General features: G+C 42.7%; 1 protein-coding gene across 1 annotated transcript in view; it reads left to right on the forward strand.

Annotated features, from left to right (window-relative positions):
- Positions 1-14,881, forward strand: part of NAV3 (neuron navigator 3) — a 491,922-nt gene that overhangs the window by 426,088 nt on the left and 50,953 nt on the right. Inside the window, exon 23 of the mRNA XM_070755761.1 lies at positions 7,930-8,013. Coding sequence (XP_070611862.1) covers positions 7,930-8,013 — 84 coding nt within the window. The remainder of the gene's footprint in view (positions 1-7,929; positions 8,014-14,881) is intronic.

Genomic DNA, 14,881 nt, shown 5'->3' on the forward strand with positions numbered 1-14,881 from the left:
CTAACTAATGCACAGGATTTGGTTCATGATGTCTTTGTAACCAAACCCATAGGAACCAGCGATCACAATACAATATCCTTCAACTTAACCATGGATAGCAAATTGTAAGTGAAAACATACACAGAGACCTTAAACTTTCACAGTGGGAATTTTGCCAAAATGATGAAAATAGTAAAGAAGAAACTAAAAGGAACAGTAAAAAAAAAAGTCAAATCCCTCCAAAATGCTTGGAAACTGTTTAAAAATACATTACAACAGGTTCAACTCAAATGCATTCCTAAAAAAAGAAAGAGGACTGGAAAGTCCAAAAAGATACCAGTATGGCTTAGGAATGAGGTAAAGGAGGTTATTGGAAAAAAGAAAAACTCATTTAAGAAATGGAATGCACTTCCTACTGAGGAGAACAGGAAGGATCACAAACTGGCAGACCAAATGCAAGCCGATAGTCAGGAAAGCCAAGAGAGATTTTGAGGAGCCTATAACAAAGAATATTAAAACTAATAACAAAACCTTTTTTAAGTACATCAGAAGCAGGAACCCAACCAGAAAAACAGTTGGACCACTCGATGACAATGGTCAGAAGGGGATAATCAGAGAAGACAAGGAGATTGCTGAGAGGCTAAATGACTTCTTTGCCTCCTTTTTCACTGAGAAAGATAGAGAGCATTTGCCTGCCACTGAATTAGTTTTCTGAGACACCCCAAGAAAGGGATCTTGGGGTTTTGGTGGACAGCTCAATGAAGATGTCAACCCAGTGTGCAGCAGCAGTAAAAAAAGCAAATTCCATGCTTGGCATGATTAGGAAGGGAATCGAAAATAAGTCAGTAAGTGTTGTATTGCCTCTGTACAAATTGATGGTGAGATCACACTTGGAGTACTATGTACAGTTCTAGTCACCTCACCTCAAGAAGGATATAATGGAACTGGAATAGGTGCAAAAAGGGCAACAAGTATGATCAAGGAAATGGAGTACCTCCCTCAGGAAACCAGGTTGCCAGGCCTTGGTCTCTTCAGCCTTGAAAGACGGTGTTTAAGGGGTGACTTGATTGAAGTGTATAAAATCATGCATGGGATAGAAAAGGTGGATAGAGAAAAAAAATTTCTCTATCACACAATACTAGGACGAGGGGGCACTCCCTAAAGCTCATAGGTAAGAAAGCGAGGACAAATAAAGGGAAATATTTCTTCACCCAGAGGGTCGTTGATTTATGGAATTCACTTCCGGAAGAGGTCATAACAGCTGTCAGCCTTGATAGCTTCAAGGCAGGATTAGACAGATTCATGGATGCCAAGTGTATCGGTGGCTATTGAAACAGATGTCCATGTGCCGCCTCTATGTTGGTTCAGGCAGGCAGGATTCCCTTGAGTACCATTTGTTGGGGGTCAAGGGAAAGGGAGACTTTTGCCTTCTCTTTCTATTCAAGATCCCCATGTACAATTGGTGAACCACTGTGTGACACAGAATGCTGGACTCGATGTGCTTTGGCCTGATTCAGCATGGCTCTTCTTATGTTCTGATGTTCACTGCCACTTAGTGGTGAAACAGTATTAGAGATGATATTCTGAGTTTTAAATGAGCTAGATGTTACATCACAAACAAATGTCAAGAGAATTCTTCCAAAATGAATGTACTAATAAATTCTGCTTATAAATCATGAAAGTGGATTTAAGTACCAGCTGCATAAAAGCATTAAGTCATGGAACCCCTGGCTGGCCCTCATGGAACGCTGGGGTTTTGTGAAACCCCGGTTGAAAAACACTGTGTTAAGTGAATCATGGCTGTAATGTAGTAAAATGGTTGATAAACGAATCTGGCTTCCCCATTGACTTTCCTTGTCAAAAAATTGCAAAAGGTGTTTGATTCTATGACCCCAGGATACTGCAGGTGTCATAAATGAATCAGTTGCCAAACATCTGAATTTTGATCATGTGATTATGGGGATGTTGCAAGGGTCATAAGTGTGAAAAATGGTCATGTCACTTTTTGCAGTGCTGCTGTAACTTCAAATGGTCACTGAATGAATTGTTGTAAATTGAGGACTACCTGCAGTTTTAATCATTTTTAATCTGGATAAATCACTCCTAGAAGTATCAAGAATGGAGAATTCCTGAGAAACATAACTTCAAGTTTTCTTATATCTTTGGTCATTGAGAAAGAGGCAGCTGGATGCAAAATATTTGCTGTTCTTATGCACCAATCTTCATCTTTGTACTCTGCCAGGGAAATAGGAAGATCCTATATCTTTCAACGTTTGTGCTAGTAAAAACCAGATGCCCCATTTCTATTCCTATAGCGACCAGAATATTAAATATGCAACTGTAGGCACAGTGAAGATAATACCACTTTTCTGATATATATCTTCATAGACTATTGTATTTTGCTTTATTTATTGTTTTGATGTTATTCTAAGACAGGGGTCCCCAGCCTTGATAGTCTGGCTGCAGGGAGGGAGAAGGAAATCGGGCCACACAAGAGGTGGGCTGGCACACATGTGCACGCATACAAGTGGCAGGCCGGTGTGTATGCGCACCCAGCTTGACTGCAAGTTAAGATGTACACATATAGATATGCAAGCCAACCCTCTACACACATGAATTTAGCTGTGTGCCTGCTGGCCTGCCTCTCACATTGCCCTATTCCAAATAGGCCAGGGCCCTGTAGTGGGTCACAGCCATGGGAAGTGAAGAGTCCGGAGACAAGGCTAAGTAAAGACGGTTCCTTTATTCAGCTCTTAAAAGGGGAAGTGACAATCAGCGGAACACGTCTGCTCTACCTGGGGAGAAACCGCTCTTTTTATACATTTGCGGCTCCCGCCAAAAGAGAGCAGCCCGCGTCTGAGCCAATCAGGAGCGACTTCCTGTTTCCAGCTCAGACAGCGTTTTCAAATGGAACAAACTATTTACAAGGATACAACACCCCTCCCTCCTTAGTCAGAATACATCACTCAAGAAAGCCACGTGACGAAGTCCTCCAATCTGCTCGGTCTTCGCAGGGCTCGCTCCGACCTGCGCAGTTCATTTGAGTCCTCGCTTCCAACGGTGGAGGTTGGTTCGCCTGTACTTCCCCAGTGCGGCTGGGGCCTAGTTTGGGCTCCGGCCCGCTGAGTCGATTGGGCAGGCACAACACCGACCTCTGAGGATGAAGACGGCTCGGCGTCGCTGGAGGACCCTTCCTGACTGGATAAGTCCATTTGAATGTCCATTAATGCGGGTTGCGCATTACAGTCTATTAGAGTGGGAGAGTCTGTTTTAGCGGTTTGTTCAGGGGAGGTTTCAATGCGCTTTCGTACATGGTCAATGTGCTGCTTCCACATTCGACCATCATCCAATTTTACAATGTATGTTTTAGGAGCAGTTTGTTGTACAATTATTCCATTCATCCAATTGAAACCCCCATCAAAATTCTTTGCAAAAACACTTTGACCCAAATACAATTGTCTTTCAGGGTTCACATACATAGGATTATGACTACAAAACCTTGGGTGTAACCTATCCAGTGGGGACCTAAGTTTCCTTCCCATTAGTATTTCAGCAGGGCTTATGTGTGTGTGGGAATTTGGTGTAATATGTTGTGTTAACAAAAATTGGTCCAGATGCTGTTGTACATCTCCAGGGCCTGACCTGCGCAATGCCTCTTTTGCCACCCGAACGTATCGTTCTGCCAAACCATTAGCCCAGGGCGAGTAAGGCGAGATGAGAGCATGTCTGACCCCCAAGTTATCTAAAAATAATTCAAATTGCCTGGCTGTCAATTGGGGTCCATTGTCTGACACTAAGATGTCAGGACAGCCATGGGTGGCAAACAAATGGCGCAGAACCTTAATTGTGGCACTCGTGGTTATATTATTCATTGCAATGATTTCCACCCACTTGGAAAATGCATCTACCACTATTAAGAAATATTGTGACTCCACTGGCCCTGCAAAATCAATATGGACCCTGGACCAAGGCCCTGCAGGTTGTTCCCACTCTGCTGGAGTTGTTTTGGGGGGGGTTAGGCTGAGACTCTTGGCATGGATCACACTTGGCTACCCACTTTTCAATGTCAGTATCCAGACCTGGCCACCATAAGTGCCCCCTAGCTAGGCCCTTCATCCTGACAATACCAGGATGGCCCACATGTAACATTGTGAGTACTTTGGTCTTTAGACTCTCAGGAATGATTACTCGATCACCCCACAACAGGCAACCTTTAACATATGACAATTCCAATCTTTTGGTTTTAAAATCACTTAAATCAGATTCTACAGAGTCATTCTGCCACCCCTTAAGTACACAGTTTACCACCTTTTTCAAAATTGGATCTTGCTGCGTGTGCGCAGCCACCTCCCTTGCTGTTGTTAGTGGGTTATCTTCAAGCTCTATCATTAAAACATCAGCAGATGGGGCAGGGTCCTCTACTAACTCTGCCATTGGGCACCTACTGAGACCATCTGCGTGGTTGATGGTTTTACCCCCTTTGTGAATGAGCTCGTACTGGTATCCTGAGAGGAACAAGGCCCACCTGATTAATCTTGGAGACATAAATGGGGGAGTTGGTTTGTTGGGGGCTAAGAGGCCTAATAAAGGCTTGTGGTCGGTAACCAATTCAAAACTCCTGCCAAAGAGATAATTATGAAATTTCTTCACCCCAGCCACTAACGCTAGAGCCTCCTTATCTAGTTGGCTGTAATTTCTCTCCGTATTGGTCATTGTCCTTGAAAAGAAGGCAATTGGGGCCTCTGTATTATTTGGCAACACATGTGCCAAGACCCCTCCCACGCCATATGGGGATGCATCGCACGTAAGCCTGACGGGTAGTAAAGTGCTATACTGGACTACTACACTTGCGGAAGTTAACAACTGCTTTATTTGTAAAAAGGCTTCGTGCTCAATTCTCCCCCATGTCCAAAGAGTTCCTTTCTGAAGTAGTCGGTGTACAGGCTCTGCTGCTGTTGCCTTCTGTTTTAAAAAGACAGAGTAAAAGTTTAGGAGGCCTAAAAATGCCTGCAATTCTGTTTTATTCTGTGGCTCTGGGGCTTCCTTGATGGCTTTTAATTTTTCAGTAGTGGGGTGGATGCCTTCCCCATCGATTCTATATCCTAAGAATTCTACACTGTTGGTTCCCCACACACATTTGTCAGGTTTGATCCTTAACCCTTTATCTTGTAGTCTATGTAATACCTCTCTTATTCTTTCGTTGAGTTGAGATTGGTTTTCTCCTGAAATTAAAATGTCATCAAAATAGGGAATGGTCCCTTTAATTCCTGACAACAACCGTTCCATTATGCTTTGAAAAATCCCGGGAGCTATGCTTACCCCAAATTGTAATCTGGTACATTTAAATGCACCCCTGTGGGTGACAATTGTCGGTGCGAGTGCTGTCGGTTCATCGACAGGGAGTTGCTTGTAAGCTTGGGCTAAATCGATTTTTGCGAACACTTTCCCTTCCCCCAGGGAGTGAAGGAGCTGTTGTACCACTGGAATGGGGTAAGGGTGATGTTGGAGGGCTTTGTTGAGCGTAGACTTATAGTCAGCGCAAACCCTCAAAGAGCCATCCGGTTTAAGGGGCGTGACTATGGGTGTTTCCCATGGCCCCTGCTCTACAGGAACTAAAATGCCCTGGCTTATGAGCTTATCTAGCTGTAGGTCAAGCTTGGGGAGGAGCGGGAGGGGTACCCTGCGTGGTTTGAGCCGGACAGCAGGGACCTTGGGGTCAATAGAAAAGGAGATAGGGGGCCCTTTATACGATCCCAAGGTGGGGCTAAACACTTCTTGGAATTCCTGTAAGAAGTTAGGCATGCTATCAGAGTTAACAGTTCAGATACCAGAAATTTCAATTCCCAATGGTTCCATCCAAGCCAAACCCAGGAGAGAGTGTCTAGCCCCTGCAACAACAATCATAGGAAGGGTACATTTAACAGCCTTAAACATAATAGGTACATTCACTTGGCCTAGAACAGGTATTATTCCCCCTTGAAAATCTCTAATTACCAATGAGGTTTGTAAAAGGTCAGACTTTGAGAGGCTAGGCATGTACATTAAAAGCTTTTCCCACAGCATAATGGTGTATTTAGACCCCGTATCAAGTTCCATAGAGCATGGCTTGTTGTTTAGGAGCAGTGAAATTACAATCTTGCCCCCATTTTTTGTTTCCGTGCTATTCACGGAAAATTGATTGTTACCTCTTGAGTAGTCGCGGTTAGCGGTTGAGTAGTTCTTGCGGCCGGAAAAACGGGGAAACCGGTTTTCGCACGGTTGAGATGTTTGGGTCTGGAAACGAGGAGGACGAGGAGTGGAGAAAGATTCCTCAGGCAAAGGTGCTCTGCAGGCTTCGGCGATATGGCCGCGTCGGTTGCAGCGGCGGCAAATGGCGTCCCGGAAAGGGCAGCGTTGGCGCGGATGGTTTCCTCGGCAGCCGGCGCAGGGGGCGATGGGGCGAGGGATTCTGGGTTGTCTCAGCTGGTCCTGTTGCAGCAGGAAATAGCTGTCCTCGTTGAGGGCTGGTGGGCTGAGGTCGTCTGGGGCCTCAGCGTGGGAAAACGTGGAGTCAATCTTGGCGATGACTTCTCGCTTGTCGTGCTCCTTCAGCTCTTTGGCAGCAGCGTCGGCGACCTCTGCAGTTTGTGCCAGCTTGATTACTGCCTGGAGAGACGGCTCGTCTTCGGTGAGGAGCTTGTTACGGACCATGGCATTTCTCATGCCGAAAATTAAGGCATCAGTGAGGCGAGCTTCCGGACTATCAAACTTGCATTTTGAAAGCACCGTTCGAAGACGCGTAGCGAACTGATTAATGGATTCGGATTCGAGCTGGGCCATTCTTGAAAACTGGTGCCGGAAAACGACGGCTGGTTTCGTAGGCTTGAAATGGCTCGCGAGCTTGGTTTGCAGGACGTCCCAAGCGACGGATTTGGCTGGGAGCGGATCGGTGAGAGTCTGGGCGAGATCGAATATTTCTGGGCCGCAGTAGTTCAGGAAGATTGCCCGCTTTCATTCGGCGTCGGCGTCCCTTATTCCCGTGGCTTCGAGGAAGATCTCGAACTTGGCTATGTAGGCATCCCAGGAGGATTTCTCCGGATCGAAGAACTCCGGAGCCCGGCCGATTTGAAGGTTGTTCATTTTGCACGCGTGGTTCTTCCATCCGTCGTCGCCAGTGAAGAGTCCGGAGACAAGGCTAAGTAAAGACGGTTCCTTTATTCAGCTCTTAAAAGGGGAAGTGACAATCAGCGGAACACGTCTGCTCTACCTGGGGAGAAACCGCTCTTTTTATACATTTGCGGCTCCCGCCAAAAGAGAGCAGCCCGCGTCTGAGCTAATCAGGAGCGACTTCCTGTTTCCAGCTCAGACAGCGTTTTCAAATGGAACAAACTATTTACAAGGATACAACAGGAAGGTTGAGGCTCCCTGCTGTAGGTGACCTGAGGAAATAGGGAATTGAACCTTCTTGAAACTATTCTGTGTAAATGCAGGAAGTCCCAATATCATTTTTTAGTTTACATATAAAGAAGATGCTCTCCAAAGCAAATGGAGGAAATTTTCCGTTGCCCCACTCACTATGATTTCCATTGGCATTTTCACCATGTTTATTTTAGCCTCAAGGCAACATTGAAATACATTCAGCTTGTTTAGCAAACCATATCATTCACTGTAGATCCTCTTCTTTAAAACTTTCATTGAAAAAATTTGGTATAAACAAATAAACAAAAAATGGTAATGAAGACTGGCAATCTAGTGTGGAAATGTTTCCATACATTTGATACATAAATATAAAATCAAATTTAAAATATATAGTTTTGAACAAGTAAGGTTATGATTGAAGAAATTACTATAAGTAGAAGCAGACCTGTTGAAAATAATGAGATGGCAAAAATGCACTCCAATTTCTTTTCTGGATTTTACTGAACCCTTTAAAATCCTGATTATATTTGAATGTTTCCTCCTTTGTCACAGGCCCATCTTGTAGCCGCATTTGAAAAAAGCTTAGGGAATATGACAGGCCGGTTACAAAGCCTAACAATGACAGCTGAACAAAAGGTATGTTTGAACCAGCAGATGCTGTAATGTGGAGAATCTAACTTAAACCAATGGCACTGATTTGTATTAGAGTTTGCATTGATAGAGGAGTACAGGTATAAACAAACAGATGCATCTTTCTTTCATGACCCATGCTATCAAATCTTTACAATAAGACTCTATAAGAATCGCACTACTCATAATTACAGTTAGCAAGCTGTATCAGAAAGAAATGGATGATAAAGTATTTCATTTTCAGGTTTTAATTAAAATATTTGTGACTTTGGATTTAATGTGTATTAAAAATTTAACAACAAAAATAAACCAACAGAAGTAACTTGGCAACATTATCAGATTATGTAATACTAATTGACAATATTTCATGTTTTTAGCCTTTCATTCAATATTGTCTTGAAGGAGTAGGACAAATACATTTGCTTGACTTCACTGTTAAGTATATATAATATGTATGTAAATTTAGGATATAATTTTGGTTTATGTTGCGTCACATTGGGTGTGTAGTTCTTGACATTGCAGTACTCTAAACTAAACTTGAGTTTCCAAGGAACTCACAAAAGATTTTGTCTGGTTCCCAAGATGTTTTTCTAGCCACATAGTACTTTTTAAAATGTGCCTTTGTTCTGCCATTGAAAAAAGAAGGAAAAAGGAGTCCCATTTTAAGTGTTTATTGCAAAGGTGTCAAACCCGTCAAGTCACATTGCCGTCACATGACATTTCATGATGTTTTCCCCATTTGTGAATCTGGGGTGGGCATAGTGTGAGTCGTCAGACAGGGGGGCATACAAAAATAATAAGTTGTTATTGTTATTGTTATTGTTATTGTTATTGTTATTGTTATTACACATCCAACCTGTGGGCTGCCAGTTCGATACCTCTGATTTATAGGAATACAATTTTGTTTTAAGAATCAATGAAAAATTAAGTGAATCAAACCATTTTCCTTTACACTCATGTGTGTGTGTGGGGGGGGGGGGGGGGTGAGAGAGAGATTTAGAATTCTACCTAAAATTATCAAATATTTACAGTATGAGAAAAAAGGGAGAGCAGTGAAACTGGATAGAAATAAACTACATTTTATGTCAGTAGTTTAAAATTGCCCTAAATTCAGTGCTAAAAAAGTGAATCTAAAGTGATAACAACCTTGTAAGAATATGTGCTTTATGAATAGATTCATTTTGGGTACATGGGAAATTTGAAACCTTAAATATGAAAATGAATGAAAAATGAGGAATGGAGATATTCTTCCTCATGATGAATATAGCATCCTGGAATGGATTAACTATGCTCTCTGTTTGGACTGAGACTGTCAAAGCTGTTCAGGTCCCGCCCTTGTTGCTTTCCTTTACAACTTTTGCACTCAGTTGCTCAGCAAGGATTGGTATGCCAACCACTCCTCCTATGGAAATTGATTAGTTCTTGGTGGCTATTTCTATTGTGGTGATTCTAGAATAGTCTGAGGATATGTGAGTTTATTGTTTCATTGCTTATAGTTGGGAAGCAGTGACCTATCAATTGCATTGAGATTCTCTCAGGAGGCTTGAACTTTGGCTACAGCTTCCTCAGGCAGTTTGAAATTGTTGCCTGTCTGTGGGAGCTGTTTGTGGCTTATGGCATTGTAATCACTGAATGGCTCTATCTTTACCTGATCAGCTGATAACAATAGCCATGTTCTTTGGCCCATTCGCACAGTCACCTAGGCAGTTGGAGCAATGATCTTCATGCCATTCGCATAATCTGCAATTGTGGTAGCCATTTTGGGTTGTTTAGTGGCCATTTTAAAGGCATCGTTTTTAACTGAAGATTGCCGTTACTATCCAATTTCACCCTACATTTGGATGCCTTCTCAAAGGCCCAGAAGCACACTGCATGCAGAAATGATATGAATTTAGAGGGCTTAGACATCATGCCTTTGTCATGGTCAGATTTGGCATTCGGGAGAAAGCTGAGAAGTGCCCGGCTGTTTCAAAAGGTGACAGCCGGGCGGCAGCGCCCAGCGGAGCGCCTTTCTTGCGATTATTATTTTTTGCTTGCACGCATTAATTGATTTTACATTGTTTCCTTTGGGAAACATTATTTCATCTTACGAACTTTTCACCTTACGAACCTCCTCCCGGAACCAATTAAGTTCGTAATACGAGGTATTACTGTAATAGTAAACTACACATGGACCATCCAAAAGTCAGAGTCTTACTGGGGGGAGATTTCAATGCTAGATTGGGATCAGATGATTATACATTATATACAAAATATCATCATTATCCACCAGCAGAGGCTCCCATAAGAACAAACTCTTCCCTCACATGAGTCTCTAAAGACAAGAAAGAAAATTTTGCTGAACTCTGTCTTGCAAAGATGGCAAATAAACTTAATCTTTATATAGCCAACTGATCCTGGGCTGGAGACTATCCTGGTGAGATCACTTTTATGGCACGGTCCAAAACCAGCACCATTGATTATATTCTAACCTCTATAAACTTATTACATTATGTAAAATTTTTTGAAGTCCTTCCTTACCTGGAAAGCGATCATCTATCTTTATGTATATACATGAAGTCTCTCATCAGGCAGATGCCCTTCGCAGACCAATTTACCCCTGCAATTTCTCCAGCAGACCCAACAAGATGTAGGGTCAAATGGTCCCAACAACTTGACCAGAAGGTGAGAAGAGGATAATCTTCAAAAACTTCGCTCAGTCTTTATCATAGCCAACCCTTCTCAAAACTTACTAGAGTGATACACAAATATAATTCATAAGCTGCAACCAAATCTAGTATATGATCAAATCTTTTCAGCTAAGGGGTCCTATATTGCTTCGAAACAATGGTTTGACAAGTACTGTGTATAATAATAATAATAATAATAATAATAATAATAATAATAACAACAACAACAACAACAACAACAACAGTAATAATAATAATAATTTTCCTTGGTAAATACAGCCTGTCAACGTCACTGCGGGGGTGTAGTGCATGATGGATCATCATTAATTTTCTGGTTTTCCTGTCCAAGTTGTCCAGCTCTGCTTGAGTTCAGTTCACTCTGTCAGTTATGTAAGTTGGGCCATACCTGTCATTAGATACATAGCTGGCATAGTGAACTGGACTCAAGCAGAGCAGGACAACTTGGACAGGAAAACCAGAAAATTAATGACAATCCATAATGCACTACACCCCCGCAGTGACATTGACAGGCTGTATTTACCAAGGAAAATAGGCGGCAGAGGACTTTTGTAAGTGGAGCAGACAGTGGAAGAAGAGAAGCATGCATTAGCTGACTATGTGAAGGAGAGCAAAGAGTCAGCGTTGATGGAGGTCAACAATAGGAAGCTTCTCAAGGTGAAGCAAATTAAGGACCAGTACAGAAAAACTGTAACTTCATGTTGTATGGAGAGTTGGCGGAACAAAGAATTGCATAGCCAGTTCTTGGAGAAGATTGAAGGCAAAGTGGATAAAGAAAAGACCTGGTCATGGCTTACAAGTGGAACACTCACAAAGGAGACAGAAGGACTAATACTGGTGGCACAAGAACAGGCCATTAGAACAAATGCTATCAAAGTCAGAATTGAAAAATCAACAGACGATTCAAAGTGCAGACTCTGTAAAGAATCAGATGAAACACATACTCAGATGCTGCAAAAAGATTGCACAGACTGACTACAAGCATAGACATGATGCTGTGGCACAGATGATCCACTGGAACTTGTGCCAAAACTACCATCTACCAGTGGCAAAGAACTGATGGGATCATAAGCCCGAAAAAGTGGTCAAAAATGAGCAAGCAAAACTACTGTGAGACTTCCGACTTCCAACTGACTGAATTCTGAAGCATAACACAATAACTTGGAGTGGTGGACACCAGTTTTGGTGGTGCTATTCACATATATTGATTCCACTGGCTATGTTCCAGAGGATTGGGGCTTGGAAATTGTGGTCCCAATTTTTAAAAGGGGAAAAAGAGATGACCCTGCTAATTATAGACCAATAAGTCTATTAAATATAATTAGTAAACATTATGCCAAACACATACAAGACAAGCTAAAGGAGTGGCTGGATTCTGAGAATCTGATCACTGAGGAACAAGCCGGCTTTAGAGAGGAAAGATGCACTGTTGATCAGTGCTTAGTTCTCCGCCACCTCATTGAAAAATACATCTCAAATAGTCCCGTATCACTATATGCTGGATTTACAGATCTCAAGGCAGTCTTTGATTCAGTTAGTAGGTCTAAATTATGGGAGAAGCTGGAAGCTGCCTCCATTGAACAAAGGCTTCTTCATCTACTATGTGCCCTACATACCAAAACATCCCTCAAGGTGAGGTGTAATACAAAAGAGTCCCTCTCAAAGCCAGTTAAAACTGGAAAGGGGGTTAAACAGGGGCACATCTTGCCCCCCCTGCTTTTCAACTTTTATATAAATGATATGGCAAAATGGTTGAACAAACCAAATCACCACCACCCCAAAATAGGTGACCAAAACATCACCCTTTTGCTCTATGTAGATGACACCATGATCCTCTCCAGGATGCCAGTAGGCCTTAAAAGAGCCTTGTGAGCCCTCCTTCTGTATTGCAATAACAATAACCTGAGTATAAATTATGAAAAAACAAAGATTCATGGCCTTTGCAAAAAGGCCAAAACCTTACTCATGGTATCTAGATGGGCACAAAATAGAGCAGGTAACCACCTTCAAATACCTGGGGGTGGTCTTTCAGGCCAATGGCTCAAGGAAAGCACATGGAGAATATGCAGCTGCCTTTGGCCAAAGATCAGCGAGCTCCATTCTCAATTTTTTCTGCACAAAGGGAGGTTACTATGTTCCTGCTGCTATTAAGCTTTTTCTGGCCAAGTTGCTAGCTCAGCTTCTTTATGGGTCCTTGCTTGGACCGCCAGCTTCAGATTCACATTTTACACCACTAGAAATAGTTCAATCCAAATTTATTAGAGCAATTCTCCAGATGCCACATTGCATTTCAAACGCACTTCTGTGCCTGGAAACTGGATTGATAAAAGTCAAAGCAAGAATCTGTATAGCGTCTCTAAATATTTGGTTAAAGCTTACTTTTTTTCTTCAAGGTCTTGCTTTGTTAATCCTACACGACGAATTTTCCTCCTCATGGATTAAGGCCGTTGAGTTCAATCTTTACAAATTAGGCTTCTCCCCAGCTTCAATGCTTTATATGCCGCCCCGAGTTTTCGGAGAGGGGCGGCATATAAATCCAATACATGAAATAAATGAAATACTCGAGATGAACTATGATCTAGCAAGGCAAATCTTGCAACAAAGAGTGGAGAACATTGGCCACACTCCACCAGGGCACAGAAAAAATTATACCCCATAGCCCACTACCAAAGCAAGGCATCAATAATTACTGAGCCTCCTCAATCGGGCTAGTGGGGATCATTAACAGGGACATTAACAAGTCATTGGTCCTGACCTATCCAGCACATGATGTGGCATAATTCCTTGGAATATACAGCAGCCCTTCTGTGTTCATCATTAATCATGGCATCCAGGACCTCCACATAAGCCAGCTCTGACCCTAACAAAGGTCACAGAGGCCGTCACAAATCAGGTGATTCTGATCACATTTCCAAGATTAATAGAAAGGAACCATCATCATACATGTTCTCCAAGGCGTAGTGATGAGCAATGTCACCATAAAGTGCTGGATAAAATGTATGATAATGCTGTCACTCAAGAACAAGCCCTCTACTGCAAATGATGAGAGCATATAGGTATCGGGAGCCCAAGAAGCTGGTGCTTCCCATCTAGACTCCATTGTGCCCAGCTCCAATACTGAACTTTGGAAGCCTGGTTCGAGATTTCTCAGTGATTGTCCCGGTAACTATGGTTCACTGTAAAGCCACTCCAGAGGCCACTTTCATTCCGATGGCCTTAGGTCTATGGAGGAAACCATACTGGACCATTTGAAGGCTGTCATTATGAAAGCAATATGCCAAGGCATTTCAGAAGGCCTCCAACAATTGAGGCAGGAGTACCAGATGGGCACTAGTGGTGTCTGTAGACACAGACACTATTTGGAGTCTATCCTTCAAACAGACTATACTACTTAATTGGACCAGGGGTCTGACCAATGTTCCAGAGACATTAGGGATAGGGTTATGACCCAGATCTTGAACTGTCTGAGGATGACGCTGTCATATGCTCAATGTGAGGCAAGCACTACATATTTATATCAACAGGACTGTAGCATTCCACAAGTTGGAATAACTTTTTCTCTCATTTCAACCATCATCGGGCCATAAGATGATGCCACCCATGGTAGGCTCCTGAATACATTCAACAATAGCTAGAGCGTATGAACCTTAGTCACGGCTGGTGCCAGCACATATCACTGTACACTCAACAAGGAGTGCTGCCACATCAGCAGCATGAGTGACTCAAGCGTCTTTCAAAGATGTGGCATGTAAGTTATTCCTAAATATCCTAATTCAATTCAATTCAATTCATTAGACTTGTATGCCACCCCTCTCCGAGGACTCGGAGCAGCTCATAACATGCAATACAAACAATATGTATACAAATCTAATAGTTAAAAACAGTAAACTAAAATCTGATTATATAAAAAACAGTCAGTCTACTCAATCACATCCATACATGACATTTAACAATCAGAGAAGAAGCGGGGATGATCTAGCTGCCCCATGCCTAGCGACATAGATGGGTCTTAAGTGTCTTGCGGAAGGCGAGGGGGGAGGGGCAGTATGAATCTCTGGAGGGAGCTGATTCCAGAGGGCTGGAGCCACCACAGAGAAGGCTCTTCCCCTAGCTCCCATCAGACGACATTGTCTGGTCTACGGGACCTGGAGAAGGCCAACTCTGGGACCTTATCGACCACTGGGATT

The sequence above is a fragment of the Erythrolamprus reginae genome, chromosome 6 (assembly GCF_031021105.1).
Source record: "Erythrolamprus reginae isolate rEryReg1 chromosome 6, rEryReg1.hap1, whole genome shotgun sequence".
In the NCBI taxonomy this organism is placed as follows: Eukaryota; Metazoa; Chordata; class Lepidosauria; order Squamata; family Dipsadidae; genus Erythrolamprus; species Erythrolamprus reginae.